This window comes from Terrapene carolina, unplaced genomic scaffold (assembly GCF_002925995.2).
Source record: "Terrapene carolina triunguis isolate 2854851 unplaced genomic scaffold, T_m_triunguis-2.0 Scaffold53, whole genome shotgun sequence".
NCBI classification, from domain to species: Eukaryota; Metazoa; Chordata; order Testudines; family Emydidae; genus Terrapene; species Terrapene triunguis.
This window is the reverse complement of record NW_020664404.1, coordinates 490,534-506,359: the sequence shown is the minus strand read 5'-3', so window position 1 is coordinate 506,359 and position 15,826 is coordinate 490,534. Positions and strand designations below refer to the sequence as shown.

General features: G+C 49.8%; 1 protein-coding gene across 2 annotated transcripts in view; it reads right to left on the bottom strand.

The window, feature by feature from the left end:
- Nucleotides 1–4,853: 4,853 nt before the first annotated feature.
- The window catches only part of TCF7L1 (transcription factor 7 like 1), a 97,663-nt gene continuing 86,690 nt past the window's right edge, over nucleotides 4,854–15,826 (bottom strand). For both annotated transcript variants that reach the window (XM_024211644.3, XM_024211651.3), the window contains 6 exons: nucleotides 12,793–12,876; nucleotides 11,937–12,080; nucleotides 10,533–10,692; nucleotides 9,280–9,387; nucleotides 7,451–7,511; nucleotides 4,854–5,942 (listed from right to left, as the gene is read on the bottom strand). In XM_024211644.3, the coding sequence (XP_024067412.1) occupies nucleotides 5,506–5,942; nucleotides 7,451–7,511; nucleotides 9,280–9,387; nucleotides 10,533–10,692; nucleotides 11,937–12,080; nucleotides 12,793–12,876 (994 nt within the window). In that variant the 3' untranslated portion in view covers nucleotides 4,854–5,505. The remainder of the gene's footprint in view (nucleotides 5,943–7,450; nucleotides 7,512–9,279; nucleotides 9,388–10,532; nucleotides 10,693–11,936; nucleotides 12,081–12,792; nucleotides 12,877–15,826) is intronic.

Sequence of the window (15,826 nt, the reverse complement as noted above, 5' to 3'; positions counted from 1 at the left end):
GGGGGGGTCAGTGGTGTGTCCGTCTTAAGACGGAAAGATTTTTCTGAATAGGAAGGTTCTGCTGCATCTTCTAAGTTGCTCAGACTCTGGCTTCATCTGATCTACTTTCAGAATTAGTTCTGTAGCCGAATCCCTCCACCCAGCATACTTTGTCTCCTGCGCTCCTAGCTCCTGTGTGATCAGGATGGATTGGGTCCAAGAATGAGTTATTTCCTCACAAAGACAAATGAGTTGCTACAGCAACACAGTGCTGATTTCCCAACCCAACTAATTCAGCAACTACTACACCATTTAAATTATTATATTAAATTACTCAAATTACTCCTGAGCAGGAAGATTAGTGCAGCTACTCCCTCACTACTGACTGAGTGCTGCCTGTGCAGTCCCCATCTGCAACCTTAGAACCAGGTCAGCAGCAGCATCCCGTCTTTACCGAGGGTTCCTCAGGCGGCTTATGTCCAATTAGCAATCATCCCCTTTGTGGCCTCCCTCTATGTGTGTCCATGTAAACAGCCCGTGTCCCCTCTTTGTTTAAACCAAGCAGCAGCTTCTGTAACCAAGAAAAAAAAATCAGGAGCTGGTTCATTGGGATGGTTCTTATTTGATCCAAAGCCAAGGTGCTGTGTTCCGTCGGCCGGTCACTTACCTAACACCAGATCTCGAATAGGGAAGGCTTAGGCCACTGCCTCTTTCTAACATGCTTGGTGGAAATTAGAGCTGTCAGGGGAAATGGCCTGCATAGGCCACTCAGAGGTCTGGTTTGGAGTCTGGGGTAGCACCACAGTATTGGCTAGAGCTGATGAAAAAGTCAGTTTCCCCCACCCCGGTGGAAAATTTAGAATTTTTGGCCAACATTTGATTTTTTTTTTTTCAGTTGTAAATACTATTGCAGTGCCCCATGGGAGGTGTAGTTCAGGTACGTCATCAGCCCACTGCCCTCTACATTCTGGGCTCCCTGGTTGGACTACGTTGCCCATGATGCACTACACTCTCCCCTCTTAGAGAGGAGCATCAGTGCACCATGGGAGAGGGGCGGGTCCCAGACCATGCTGAATCCTGGGAGATGTAGTCCAGGCCTCAGAGGAGAATAGCAACAGGAGACACCCAAGCTACAACTCCCATGAGGAACCACAGCAGCATTTCCCAATATTTCAGGGTTTGTTCCCCCCATGAAAAATTGAAATGTTCCATGGGAAATCTTCCACTTTTTCCAAAAAATATCATTTAGTCAAAACCCAATTTTTCCTCAAAAGTCAGCTGTGGCAGAAAACTTTCAACCAACTCTATTGCTGGCTTTAGACTGTAGGCTGAACAGCTAAGTAGACATTCAGCTTTAACAAATTCATGTCTGAACAGAGCAGTCCAACCATGAAAGTTTCCTTCCCTCCTCTTCAGTAAAATGTGAAGCAAAGTGAGCTGCCCTGGGCTGGAGTGGATTTGGCCCAAAGGCTAGTTTGCCAGTTGCTTCTCTTGTCGCAGGGTATAATCCAAATCTAACCTAGTTCAGGAGGGCTGCAAAAATACCCTAACAGATGTTCCTTTTCCGTATGGGAAAATGCAGAGTGAAACAAAGAAATATTCTCCTGCTGAAGTCCAACATCTGTTTGAAGCTGTCTGGCTTAGGTTCAGACTTTAATTATTCTGACAGGTCTCTTCATGCCTTTAATTTCCCATGAAATCTAATTCAAGAAGCTATTTGTCTGCAGACTGCTCCTCGTGTTGTGAAGAGTAAGGGTGCACATGACCCAGACATGCCTTGCTGAAAATCAGCTGCTTGGGACAGCTTTAAAAAACAAAACAAAACAAAACAGCTATGTTTTCCCTTTTCCAAAATTATGCCCGTGTTCTTTACAAAGTGCATTTTTAGCAACACTGTAATCCTCACTTCTGGATCTCACAACTGTACAATCCACTTGCAAGATGTCCTCAATTAAGGCATTATGGTCCTGCCAGAGCTCAGGGGTATTGGCCCTGTGATGGAATTTGTCCCTTCTCAGCAGTTAAAGTTGTTCTTTGAAAGCAAGGGAGAATCTTTAAATGAATTGTCGTCCGTTTTGGGACGGAAACACGTATCAATTTCAAGGCCAGATTCAGGCAATGTGGGGGCTCCCAGGTGACCAATGACATGCCCCAGCCCCAATGTGAAGCAGTGCCAGCAGATGCCCCCCCCCCCCCCTGAGAGCTCAGAGGGGCACATTGCTTAGCCCAGCAGCTGGCTTATATCTGCGTTAGGGGGCTGGGTCTGCTGCATGCTCTCTGCCTGCCACGCGGGTTCCTCTGCTGGGGTGAGTTATAGAGTTAACTCCCTGAGGGGATGTGCTAAACTGGAGTGACTCATGCTTTGGCTTCAGACAGAGCACAAAGCAGAACATGGACTGGACCTTTAGTGGATTATGCCCTTGTTACCTGTCTTGGTAGGGATATGTACAAATCAAGGAATTGCCACCCCCACCAGGCATTTGGTGAAGCCCTTTGGAGCTGTAATATCCGTGCAGAACGATCCCTTTATTATTTATATTGCTGTAGCACCTTGGAACCCCGGTCATGACCCAGGAGCACATTATGCTAGGCACTGTACAAGCACAGAGCAGAGATGATCCTTAGCCCCAAGAGTGCTCTTTGTCCATGGAGAATCTCCTATTTTTGGTGGCTTGGTCCGGTAGGGATGTGTTAATAGGAGTCTTCAAGGTCAAGAGCCACAGTCTTGGCTTAGAGAGGCCAGTAGCGTCATAGGGAGAGTACTTGTCTCAAACAAGATCCAAGGAAATTGGACTCTCTCTCCTCTTTTTCTTAAGAATGAGAGGAAAAAAAAAAAAGACCTGGACCCCTCTGCCTGCAGAGGGACTTCTACAGCACCCAAGCGGTGAAGAGAAGCAACCTCTCCCTCTGCAGCTTCTTGGGAGAGGGAATCCCTGAAAAAGAAAGGGGGTTTCCCAAAGGGGATGGGGAAAGGCACGGTTCATCCTCTCAAAATAAATAAAAGACAAACCAACCCAGAACCCTGAGGGTAAGGAAGCATGTGACAGGTACGATGAGTGAGGAACAGAGCTGAGTGAAAGTCAAGATTTCCACCCTACAGGAAAATAAATATTTCCACATTTGTTTTCATCCTGAATCAGGATGAAAAAAATCAAAATACCAATTTTTTTTTTTAATGGAACAAATTCTGGAAAATTGCAAAATATTTGGTTTTGAGACAGTTTGACATTACACTGCACTCGTCAACGGGGTTGCAGTACCTCATGGGAGTTGTAGTTTGGATGCGTCAGACTACATTGTTCACTATGGACTAGGCTCCCTGGCTGGACAACATCTCCCATGGTGCACCACACAGCGGTCACAGGGAAAACTGCAGTGCATCATGGGAGATGTACTCTGGCCAAGGACCCCAGCCCAGAGAGAACAGAGGCACGAGACACCCAAACTACAAATCCCATGAAGCACCATTGCACGTTAGGCTGATGCAGTTTAGTATCAAATCAACACAACATGGAGAATCAAAATATTTTGGCAATGTAGAAATTTTCCCACAGAAAGTTTTGGATTTTGAGGAGACTGCATTTTCCACTAAAAAAAAAAATCATTGACAGAAAATTCTCAGCCCGCTCTAATGTTAGGTTAATGTCCAGAAGTGAATGAGAACCTGCTATTCACTAGCTAGTTTAACATGCGCTGGGAGACAATGGCTCCTCTCTGCACCTATCACACACTTATCATAATGGGTTGTTTTTTTTGTTTTGTCTTCATTTTGGAAAGAATGGTGGGGTTTTATGGTTAAATCTAGAGCCTGATTTATTCCAGTTTGTGCGGTGAGATGTCCCTTGTAAAACAGACAGGCTGCAATCACGATTGAGCTAATATTGCTCTTGGGGCCTTGACTTTTGCATTGCCTGGCTTTCTGTGATTTTAATTATGCAAATATATTGTATTAAATTAACAATCGGATTTTAGTGTGTGCCTGACATTGCACGCTGGGCAGGTTAAACACCTAGGCAGACAGATGGACGCTGGATTCTGTTCTGTAATTAATTTAAATGCTGTTTTGTGTTTTGTTTTTCCTTGGGGCAGTAACATTTTCTTCTCCCCTCCGCAAGTCTTGAAAAAGAGCAGCACCCGGAATGACACGGCTGCCAAATGGCTCAGTCCTGCTGCCCCAGGAATGGAAACTGGCCGCCTTGCTGAGCAGGGGTGAGTCAGGCTATTTTCTACATTTGCCCAACTGCTGCAGAGAGGGGAAACCATGCAGTGATGTTCTCAGCTCATTGCTCAAGCCACAGCCAGACCAGAGCGCTCCACTCCCAGAGCTGTTGGCACTACCAGGGAGAGAAATCTAGGGAAGGGCACCAGCAGCCTTCCTCGAAGTGTGCACCTAACTCCCAGGTGTTTGGAGCATTACTGCCTGCAGATGCCTCCTTCCTAATCAGTGTTGTGTGAGGGGTTCACAGCTGGATTCTTCCTTCCTCCGTCTCTGCCAGGCCCTAGAGCAATGCAAGCTTAGCAGGGCTCTTGTGTGGAGAAACCCATTCTAACAGGGTTTAAAGCAGCTGGAGATTGGGATGTAACTCGAGTCCCTAAAATGTCCCCTCTCTGCCAGATAAGAGACACCTATAGGCTGGAGTGGCAAAGAGCTCCTGGGGATGGAGAGACTGAATCTCTCAGAATGTATTTAGTGGACCTCGAGATTCAGATAACCCCCTCGCCCGCCTTTCCAAGCCAGGTGCTGCTCTGTGTTCCGGGCCCGAGGCGGTGAGAGGGGCAATGCCCCAAGGGGGAGAAATGCTGGCTGAGGGGATTTGTTTCCCCAGGGAAGGCTCCACATTGAACACGCTCACACAGCAAGTTGCAGCTGCAGTTTTATTTCCTTTTGTAAAAACAGGATTAGAGGGGGAAATTTCCCCAGAGACTTAACCCCCTCCGCTCCCCACCCCCGACCAAGTAATCATGGGAGGAAATGGGGCAGATTGTGCTGGCATTGTCCTGGCAAGTCACACTCCCTCCAGGCTGGGGGCAGGAGTCTTGGCCCTCTCCAGGGTGGGGGATGTACGCTCCCTTTGAGGGGGGAAGGGTGGCTGGCACTTTGCTGCGGCAGGGGTCCGGCGTTTCTATTTTGTTTCTGGGACTGAGACTCGCCGGGAATGGCTGTTAATGGGACAGCCCTGCTGGCTAGCTGGCGTACGCTGCCCGGGTGGGCACCGCTCAGAGTTAGCGACAACCACCCTGCAAATGCCGCAGAGAGAGGCTCCATCTTTACAAGTCCACATGGCCGAGGCAGAAACAAACCGCTCGGCCTTGGCTCACGCGGGGTTTTTGTTTGTTTTCAATAAAAACGGTCTTTAGATCGACTACTGGAAACAGCTCCGAGCATAAAGCACCTTCCTCCAGAGTCCACTTACAAAAGAGTTCAGAAAGGGTCAAATATTGACCAATAATGGTTTGGCTGCTTTTGAATCTCGATTGTGGCTTCAGCAATGTACAGCAGGGGTGGCTGGGGAGGGCGGCTCCTCCTTAGTCAGCTGGCTTGGTGACCAGGGAGAGCGGCTGGGCCTGCAGCACGGCCAGGGCAGCCTGCGGGGAAGGAAGGGCAGCTGGAAAGGAAGGCGGCGAGGTCAAGAGAGCCGTGTGGGTCATTGTGGCAAACGGGATGGGTCTGGAGAGAAGAGGCGACGGGCTGCTAAGGCTGGAGGAGGAGGCGGCAGCCTTACTCGACAGAAAAGCAGCTGAATGGAGAGACAGCTGGGCCCTGGCTTCCGGTTTGGTGGTGAGTGAGAGGGGCTGAGCTTGTTCAGAGTGGGTGGCAGCTGGGGCAGCGGGTGATGCCAAGGCTGTTGATGGGGTGGCAGGCGAATCCAACATGCTGCCATGGGAGGAAGCAGGACTATCGCAGGGTTTCTCAATGGGCAGGTACTGCACACATGGCTTTTTACTCTTGGAGGCCAGAGAGCCTGTAAGGGACAGAAAAGACACCGGTAAGCCACACTTCAAAGGGTATGTCTACACTACAGGATTAATCCGAATTTAGATAATTCGAATTTGGGAAACAGGTTGTATAAATTCGATTGTGCGCGGCCACATTAAGCACCTTAATTCGGTTTTTAACCACATTAATTCGGTGGTGTGCGGCCACACTACCCCATTAATTTAAACACAGTAATTCGGTGGTGTGCGTCCACACTAACCCTAATTCGAATTAACAAAATCGATTTAGGCTCTACTCCGCTCGTCGAGGTGGAGTACAGAAATCGATTTTAAGTGCCCTTTAATTCGAATTAACTGGCTCTGTAGTGTGGACGGGTGAAGGGTTAATTCGGATTAACGCAGCTAAATCCGAATTAAAGTCGTAGTGTAGACCAGGCCAAAGACCCTGTCAGCCGGTCCCCAGGGCCTGTGGTTAGGTTTTGTGGGTTTGCCCAGGCTTGGAAAATAGCAGGTGCAAATCCCATCTGCGGTTGGAACCAGATTCATTAACAGACTGTTGTTGCTCATGGGCAATGCTAATTCAAGAGCCTGCACCTGTGAATGCACAACACGGGTACATCTTCACTGCAGGGTTAACTGGGGTGATTGGCACCTGGATGTGAGCACCCGGTTAGCTTGGGCAGGGCTTTGCACCTGGGCTAAGTGAAGTGTCCCCTCACTGGTGCAGCACTCCCCTGCGGGCATTGCAGGGACACAGCCCTGGTTCTTTGCACTGCGGTCAGCTGAACAGCTCTGATTCTTTCCTAGTGAATTGCAGAACGTGTCTGTTCTTCTGGGCACACAGGGAACTGGGGGAGGGCAGTGGAGGGCTGTCAGCACTAGTGATTTAGCCTGTGTCCTCACTACAAAGTAGGTGGGCTACCAGCCCGAGTGAAAGTCTCACTTAGGCTTAACCCCAAGCCCCAGATGAGCCAGATAGCCCAGGTTGGAAGCACCACCACACTCGCGTAAGAGGGTTGTGTGTGGGGATGGGAACAGGGTTGGGGGCAACCCCCCCTAAGAGCCTGAGTTAACTCTGCCGGGAGGCCAGACCTTAAGGTACTTACAACTTGCAGGTTGTCGGGTGCTGAACGTTCTGCTCCCCAGTCGCACTGATACAGCCACTCTGAGAATGCCGACGTGGGGCCAAGAGCAACGTACTACTGCTGACATTTAACAACAGTGCAGGGGACTAACTGTGGCTTTAGTACTTCATACTGCGCACCTCAGTGTGCTTTCACCTAGGGCACTAGGGTGCCATTTTTCTGAAGCATCTAAATGACTTAGGCTCCTGGATCCCATTGAATTTCAGGGCCATTGAGGCTCCTCAGGCAGTCAGGTGCTTTTGAAAATCATGCTCACGTTCCTGGGCTACACTTTTCTAACTGGATGAGGCAGCTAAAACTGACAGGGATGGTTGGTGAATTATCTGCTGGCCCTATGGCCTTTCCTCCCCTCCATATCAGACCAAAGGAGGGGAGCAGGCTGTACTTACTCTCCGTGTCCTGGATCTGCTGCTGGGGCTGTTTCTCTCGCTTTCTCTTCTTCTTTTTCCCCTGGAAAAGACCATCCCACTTGCAGCTTTTGTCGTTGACTCTCAGTAAACCCCCCAACCTCTCTCCACCCTGATCCACAAGAACTCGCGGGGCTCAGGATAAGGACAGGGCACCAAGTGGAACAACCCCCAGGGTCTGAGCACTGACCAAGCAGTGCGAGAAGCAGCAGGAAGAGGTGACACTAAATCAGCCATCCAGAGAACTGACAATTCACAGCATTATACCCCCCACTCATGTCTCATTATACCCCCCACACCTGGTGTGTTCTTTAGACTAAGCTCCCTGGGGCAGGACCTGTCATGTGTTACATGTCTAGTGCAGTGGGGCTCACCCGGGCTGGCACTACCGCAACAGCAGTGTTAATAGACATTGGGGAACAAGACTCTTCTCTGGAGAAGGGGGCATGAGGCACTTCTGCATTAACCTGGGGCTTATCACAGCCTTTTCACTGGGGCCCCTTGAACTCTGAGCCAGGGTCAACCCCAGAAGAGCAGCTTGATGAGGCTGCTAAATCAGACAGGGACAGTTCAGGAGACCTTGCCTTTGATATGTGCTATTTATTCTGTGTGTACTACTCTACCCACAGTACAACACCTGCCCGGCCCAGATCCGCAGCGTGCACTGCCACGAGTCCCCTTCTGGGTCCTGCTGACCTCAGTCACATGGCTGGGGCAGGCAGAGGGAGGGCCACCAAAGCAGGTTCATGGGCAAGACGCAATGGACGGCCCCTTGGGGCCAGTTTTGCCCACTCCAAGGGAACAAGAATGGGGGCTGCTCTTCTATTGCTAAGTCTGCCATCAGCATTCACAGGCCCCTGGTTAGAGGCAGGTCACAGGCTCCCAACCGTGGACATTAGCAGACCCATTAGGTGCCATCTAGCACATCCGCCCGGGGCCAGTGCAAGTGCGTCACTTGCAGCACGTTTCTTGGCCTATTGCTGCACAGTCCTTAACGTCGCACCTCCCCACCCCAGAAGGGTCTCCCCGATCCGGCGCCTGGGGCCAGCTCTCAGACAATCGAACCTGCCACTTCCTGGCTCTGGAAAAGCAGAGATGGGAGAGCTGATGCCTCACACACAGTTGCACGTGTAAGGTCGTCTGATTTCATTTCAACCACTGTGCAAGAGACAGCAGCACCTCCCCAAAAACCCCACCAGGAGCGTGTCATCGCTGTGCAGCCCTTCTAATGGCAGGGCCCTGCTCTGGGCAGTTTATTCCACCCCTTCATTAAGGCATTTCCCATTTTCTCCTTAGTAGTCCCCTCTTCAGTCCTAGATGGTTATTGCCCATTTTCTCCCCGACCCCACCTGGAAAGAAACGCCTTGGTTTCCAGAAGCCTACTTCTCCCACGACCCAGCCCTACGTTGGGTGTGCTGCCTTTGTATGAACTTCGACATCTGTTAGCAGGGTGTTGCGAACCAAGGGCAGCTGCCTCCAGATGGGGTTAAGCAACATCCAGGCGTGGCTCCCCCAAGACATCCAACGACCACCCTGAGTCTGGCTAGGGGAGCGGCAGTGGCTACTTCCCTAGGTCTCTCACCGCACTGGCCCCAAGTTTCCCATCTCTTTATTTGTAGACCCTTGAGGCCACATCCTGATTATATTCATACATAGACTGACAAGGCCAGGAGGGACCATTATGACCATCTAGTCTGACCTCCTGCACAGTGCAGTCCTCAGACTGTCACCCAGCGACACCTGCAGTGGAGGGGATAAGTCAGTGTGCTGATCTCCCTTCCCTCCAGCAGCTACATGAGGTGGCAACTTACATAGTTATCCCGCGCAGACCAAGTGGGATAGAGCTGTGAATGAAGCTGTCGCTCCTTCCGGGCTAGCTCGTAGTACTTGGCTTGTTCCTCACGTGACAGCGAATGCCACTAGATAGGAGAAAAGGAGAGCCAGAGCTGAGACTCGCGGGAGGTTACCCGCCACCCTCCGACAAAGGGCTGAAACTCACCAGTCTGGGTCCCTTGCCCAAAGCCCAGGTCCCAAAGGTGAGGAAGCGGTCGTTCTCCTTACCAGCTCCTCTGAATTGTGGCAGCAAGACAGTGAAGCTGCTGGGTCATTGTGCTGCACCTCTCAGGAGCAGCAGCCCAGGACTGGGGCTCAGTGTGTACCTCAGAGCAGCCTTAGAGGTGCTCTAATTGATGGCAGCCACCCACAGCCCAGAATAGCTGGAGCACAAGGTGCACTGGCCACGTCCTAGCAGGGCTGCCACCAGGCTGACAGTGCAGTCTACAGTCAGCTTTGTGGGATTCACAGGCAATAGGTGCCCAGGCTCCCTGTTTCAATGCTGCTCCCAACCAGGAGCCCCAATCCCTCCAGCTGGTGAGCTGAGAAAACATGCTACACTCTGGATCACTCTAGGCAGGACATGGTGCCAGATTTGCCACAGTGTTTAGGTGACAGGGGACATCTGCTCCCCATTTCCCAGGCTGGCCTGGCTGCAGTTAGCAACTGAGTGGCTGCAGCAGGGCTCTGCATGGGAGACATTTAGACACTACAGGGGGGAATGCCAGTAAGAGAACCTGGCTAGGTGGAAAATTGCAGAGAGCTAACAGTGACCCCCTATGGTGGGCCCCACTTACCCCCTTCACATGTTGCTTTTCCTTCTACACTCCCAGCCCCTCAGACTCAGAGGGGATGTGCAAGCGCATATATTAACACCTTGGGGGAAGCGGACGGGAGTCTGAGTCGAAGGGGGTTGTCTAATGAGCCCAAGGCCCTGTCTACATTCAAGAGATCTGCAGCAGTGTAGTCCTGATGCAACCCCTAGTGCAGACACGCTGCACAGGTCCAAAGCAGGTCCTCCTCCCACACCACCCGTCCAGGCAGAGGGAGCCAGCCTACTTGACCCAGCGCCACGCACCTACACTAGGGGTTTGCACTGGCAAAACGACTTGGATGTGTTTGCCCCCAGCACCAATTTCTGCAGTGTAGACAGGGTCTGGACTCACCTCTGAATTGGGCCCATGGAGTCTAGGGAATGGGGAAGAAAGGACAGAGGAGAAGGCGTCTTTACCCTTCGTCCCAGGATCTGGTTGATGGCCGCGCTCTCCTTCAGCGTACACTCCGCCACCACCTTGGCCCGCATCTCCTTCATGTACAACATGAACGCGTTGAGCGGCTTCTTTATGTGGGGCTTTTTCTCCTCCTCCTTCTTCACACTGCCAGGGGATTTCCTGGAACCATCACATGGGCCAGTAAACACCTGCAGCGCCCACTGTTGCCACACTGCAGAAGAGCTTCCCCTTGCTGCACTGCGTGCAGTTGTGTCTTTTTGTAATGACCGCCAGACACCTAGAGCTCTGGGGGACACATCTTATTACTGGAGAAGGTGAATGCAGACCCCTCCCCCACACCAACGCCTGTCCAGACGATGTCACCCTCTGGTTTTATTCTTCCAGGTGGATTTGACAGCACGTCTTTCACACCGCAGGTAAGATGGGGAGGAGAGAGCGGGGCTGCTTATCGGGAGTGGACACACAAGGCGGGATGGCTAGGATCGCAAGGCTGGCAGAGCGCAGTAAGGGGAGAAGATGTATAACATCCCACTGGGCTGTAAGATGGGGAGTGGGAAGGAAAGGCGGATCTGAGAAGGAAGGAAAATGGTGGCAAGGGCAGCGATGGAAAGTCAAAGAGGCAGAAATCCGACAGACAAGGAGTAAGAGGCAAGCAGCTACAGCGTGATCAATGTACCTGTCAGTAATCCACTGGGGAGGGTGGGGCCTAAGGTGGTAACCAGCCACTTAAATAGTAGTAACCAGGGGAACAACAAAGCTGCAAATCAGTTGCTTAGTTGGTCATGGGTTATCTAATGGGACATCGCAAAGGAGAGGGCTAGAGAGTTGGCATAAACTCAGCCCATAACCAGGCGTGAGCACAGCCAGGCAGTTCCTGAAGAACTCTTCCTTGGCACTTGCAATGAATTCACGTGGAACATCTGCTTCCAGGAAAGTCTAGTGAACAAGCCTTTCTTGTTCCCGTCACCACAGAGCTTGCCTTGCCCAGCTATTGTGTTAAAACAGACATATAGATTGCAAGGGAAGAAGGACCCTCTGTGACCATCTAGTCCGACCTCCCGCATTACACAGGCCATAGGACTGCCCTGAACTAATTCCTCTTTGAATTACAGCAGATCTTTTAGAAAAACCCTCTACGTTCGTTAACTGGTGAGTTCCAGCATAACCCTTAAGTCCTTCTCGCAGTCGTCATTTTCCAGGATGCAATCCCCCAGCCCATACGTGTAACCTGCATTCTTTGTTCCTAGAAGGGTGACCTTGCTATTTTGAAACACATGTTGCTTTCTGCACCCAGTTCACCAAGAGATCTAGGCCACTCAGGACAGCCAGGCTGGGCTGTACAGATCCCTGTCCCATTTGTCACCTGCCCCATCCAGCTGGTGCTGTGCTGCTCAGTTACTTACGAATTCCCTCCGGGGCTCATGCTGGCCTGCGTGGGCTCCTGTTTGACAATAGGTGAGACGATGGTGGGGTGTGGGATTCCCGAAGGGTGGAGGCCATGCGCGGCAGGCGGGACCATGTGGGGGGAAAACCGACTGGACATCAGACTGCAGCATGGGAAATAGAAAAGCAGGATACAGACGTTACAAATAAAGGCAACAGCCCCAGCCACACAGTGCAAATCTCTCCCTGTACCCAGCTCCTCATACCCCACCCACAGGTACGTGCCCTCCCCCTTGGCCACACCCTCCCCATGGCAGGGGGCAGATAACCCAGTGTCGACAGATGCTGTACTCCTGGCTGAGAAATGAGTCCACATAAGACACAGTTAATGCTAGTAGTGTGAGAAGGGCTGGTGAGGATTAAATCAGCCTCCCACAATTTAGGGGCCTGGGTCCCTGCCGGATTCTGAGAGCTTCTAGCTATCCCTGGTAGGATGAAGGTGGTTTTTGGATGTAGAACCTTGCCACGCTTACCCAGCCCAAGCCTGGATTATTGAAATGCACTCTCCATGGGAATCTGCGATCGCTTCAGTGCAGAGCACAGGCTCTCCCACTGACAACACACACACTCCCTGGGAGCTACCAGGTGGGATTTTCATTTTTAAACCCCTAAATGGTTTAGGATCTGCTTACTGAAGATTTGCTCAGCACAAATGTTCTTCCAGGAAGGCCCCTATAACCACAACCCCTGCCTCTACAGGGAAGGGGGTTTGTCTGCTTGGCACTGGGGGTCTTGTTAATCTTTTGCACTCTCTAGTTCTAATCCCAACTGAACCCTACCCCTGCCAACATCCCTTCCGCTCCAATGTGGACTCACCTGGACATTGAGGCATTCATAGCTAGGGCAGGGTATGGGTGCCTGAATCCCCCGGGAGGAATGGAGTACACTGGCTGTCCTTGCCTAAAATGGAAGGGGGGGGGGGGGGGGGGGAGGGGGGGGAGAGTCCTTACTAGAAGCACAAAAGGAAGGAAAAACATCACACACAGGGAAGCCACAAGAACCAGTTCCCCTCTGATTATGTTCTGAAGATGCCCGTCACAGCTCTGTACTTCAGGCTGACTTTTGTACTTAAAGCAGGAATCCCCTTCTTTGTTAGGTATGCCAAATACAGCATGTCCTGCACAAAATTAAAGCACTTACTCTTTGAACACAGAATATGTTTTCTGAGAACTTACAAGTAAATCCATAACTTTTTTGAGTTCAAATCAACTTTAAAATGGGTCAAGAACTGAAGCTCCCTCAGTCCTTTTTGAGTGTCTCTTGAATTATCTTAACAATAAAACAACACAAGACTCTTCAAACCTCCCGCACAGTTAAAACTCACTGAAATCTTGTTCATAGGCTACATCTAAAGAATCTGTTTAGGGTTTCTGATCATTTTTTCCCCATTATTCTCCACAACGGAAAGTTTCTTCTTCAGCAGAGGCTGAAGAATAACATTCTACTTCATCCACGAAGAATTGGCCTTTTGCAAAATGCTACCCATCTCAAAGGGTACGTCTACACTTACATCCGGCTCCGGATGTAAGCAATCGATGTTCTGAGTTCGATTTATCGCGTCTGGTTAAGACGCGATAAATCGATCCCGGATCGATCCCGGAAGTGCCCCGGATCGATCCCGGAAGTGCTCGCCGTCGACGCTGGTACTCCAGCTCGGCGAGCGGAGTACGCAGCATCGACGGGGGAGCCTTCCTGCCGCGTCTGGACCGCGGTAACTTCGGACTAAGGTACTTCGAATTCAGCTACGTTATTAACGTAGCTGAATTTGCGTGCCTTAGTCCGAAGTGGGGGGGTTAGTGTAGACCAGGCCTTACTGTTCTCAAGGGGACTGAGAAAAAAGGCTGCCCCTGCTCTGAAAATGCCCTTCTCCAAATGGCAACCATCTCCCATTGTTCCTAGGGGACTGAAGCCACAGATTGCCCTTAGCAAAGATGACTCCTGCCTCTATCCACCTGCTCATTTCCTCCTCCTGACACCCATAACATAGGGGTTTTACTTTCGGCCCAAAGACACGTTGGCTTCACTTCTACCAGGAACAATGGGAAGTGGTGGCCATTTTTAAAAGAGGGCATCTTAACTGAGGGCAGCATGGGGCCTTGATGCCGCTGAGAACAGCTGAACGTGGCCATTTCGAAAGGGAGGTGTAGGGGGTGGGTGGGTGGGTGTGTGTGTGTCTGAACGAGAGAGAGAGAAACAGTTCTGTTCCTTCCCAGCTGCTCTGCATTGCTCTGGTGATGCAAAGCCCCCACAAAGCCAGCTCACCTGGCCTATATGCTCGGGCTGCTTTGTGCTGCTCCAGAACAGCCGAAGGTAGCAACAGCATACCAGTGACTCTTCCCCTGAAAGTTTACTTATATATGGAAGGCTGATACTGTACATCTTCAAATCGTTAGAAATATCACATGGAAATGTTATTTTGGGTTCCTGGCTAGGGTTCAGGTATGCAATTTTTAATAATTTTTTTAAAGACCAAGGAATACCCACAAAATTACATTAAGAGGGAGTCATGGTTACGCATATCCGTTATTAGCAATTCAGGGTAAAATACATTACAGAGCTGTTGTAATGATGACAAAAACAAGCACTCTAACCCCCCCCCCAAAAGTCAAATGTAAGATTAAATTTAAAAGAAATCCAAACATTTTACAGAATAAAAATGCACAGGGATCCCAAAGCACCGTAGTCTGCCCTGTATGACAAAAAAAAAAAAAAAAAAAAAATCTTGTGTCTTTAAATATCAATTTAATCCAATATGGAATCACAAATACTAAAATGCATCATCACAGATGTTACAGGAGACAATATATAAGAAGGAGGGTTAAAATGGATTTCAAAAAGCAGAGCACTAAAGGTATAAAGATCAAATACTAGAAATTCTATAAGTAAATCAGAAGCAGAAAGCCTATGAGTGGACTGGTGGATCTGTTGGATCATCAGGGTTTAAAAAGCACAATTAAGGGAGATAAGGGCATTGTTGAGACGCTAAATGACTTTTTTGTATCAGTGTTGGAGAGAAACCCATCCTGGTCCCATTCTTGCCTGGTAATACAGATGAGGTGCTATTAGTGACTGAGGTGTCAGAAGCAGAGGTGCTGGAATAAATTGATAGTTTAAGAAGCAAGTCACCAGACCCAGATGGTCCATGCGAGAGTTCTGAAGGAGTTCAAGTATGAAGCGGCTGAGCTGCCAGCAAAGTTACGCAATCTCTCATTAAAAGCAGCTACTGTACCAGAGGATTGGAAGGCTGTAAATGTTATACCTGTATTTTAAAAAGGTTCTAAGGGTGATCTGGGGAATAACAGGCCTGTCAGCCGTACATCTGTACCTGGTAAATTTGTTGAAACAATAATTGAAAACAGAATAATAAAACGTGGACGAGCATGACATGCTAGGGTCTAACCAACATGGTTTCTCTGAAATAAAATTGTGTCTCACTAAAACTGCATCTCACTCCTCTGTTGGAATTCTCTAAATGTGTCCATAAGGTAGGGGGGGGATAAAGGAGAAGATGACATTTATTTAGACTTTGAAAAGGGCTTTTGACAAAGTCTCTCAAGAGGCTACTACAGAAGCTAAATTGACATGGGGTGAGAGGCAAAAACATCGTCACAGATCAAAAAGTTGCATGAGAAAAGCAGGAATAAGTGGACCAGAAAAGGTTAAAAGCAGGGGCCACAAGGCCCTGTATCAGGGCCAGTTTTGTTTAATATATTTATTAATGGTCAGGAAAAGGGGGTGAACAGTGAGGGGGTAAAATCTGTAGATGACAAAGGTATTCAGTTAAATCCAGACAGGACTGTGAGGAACTTCAGATTCAGGTGACTGGGCAACAAGATGGCAGATTAAGTTC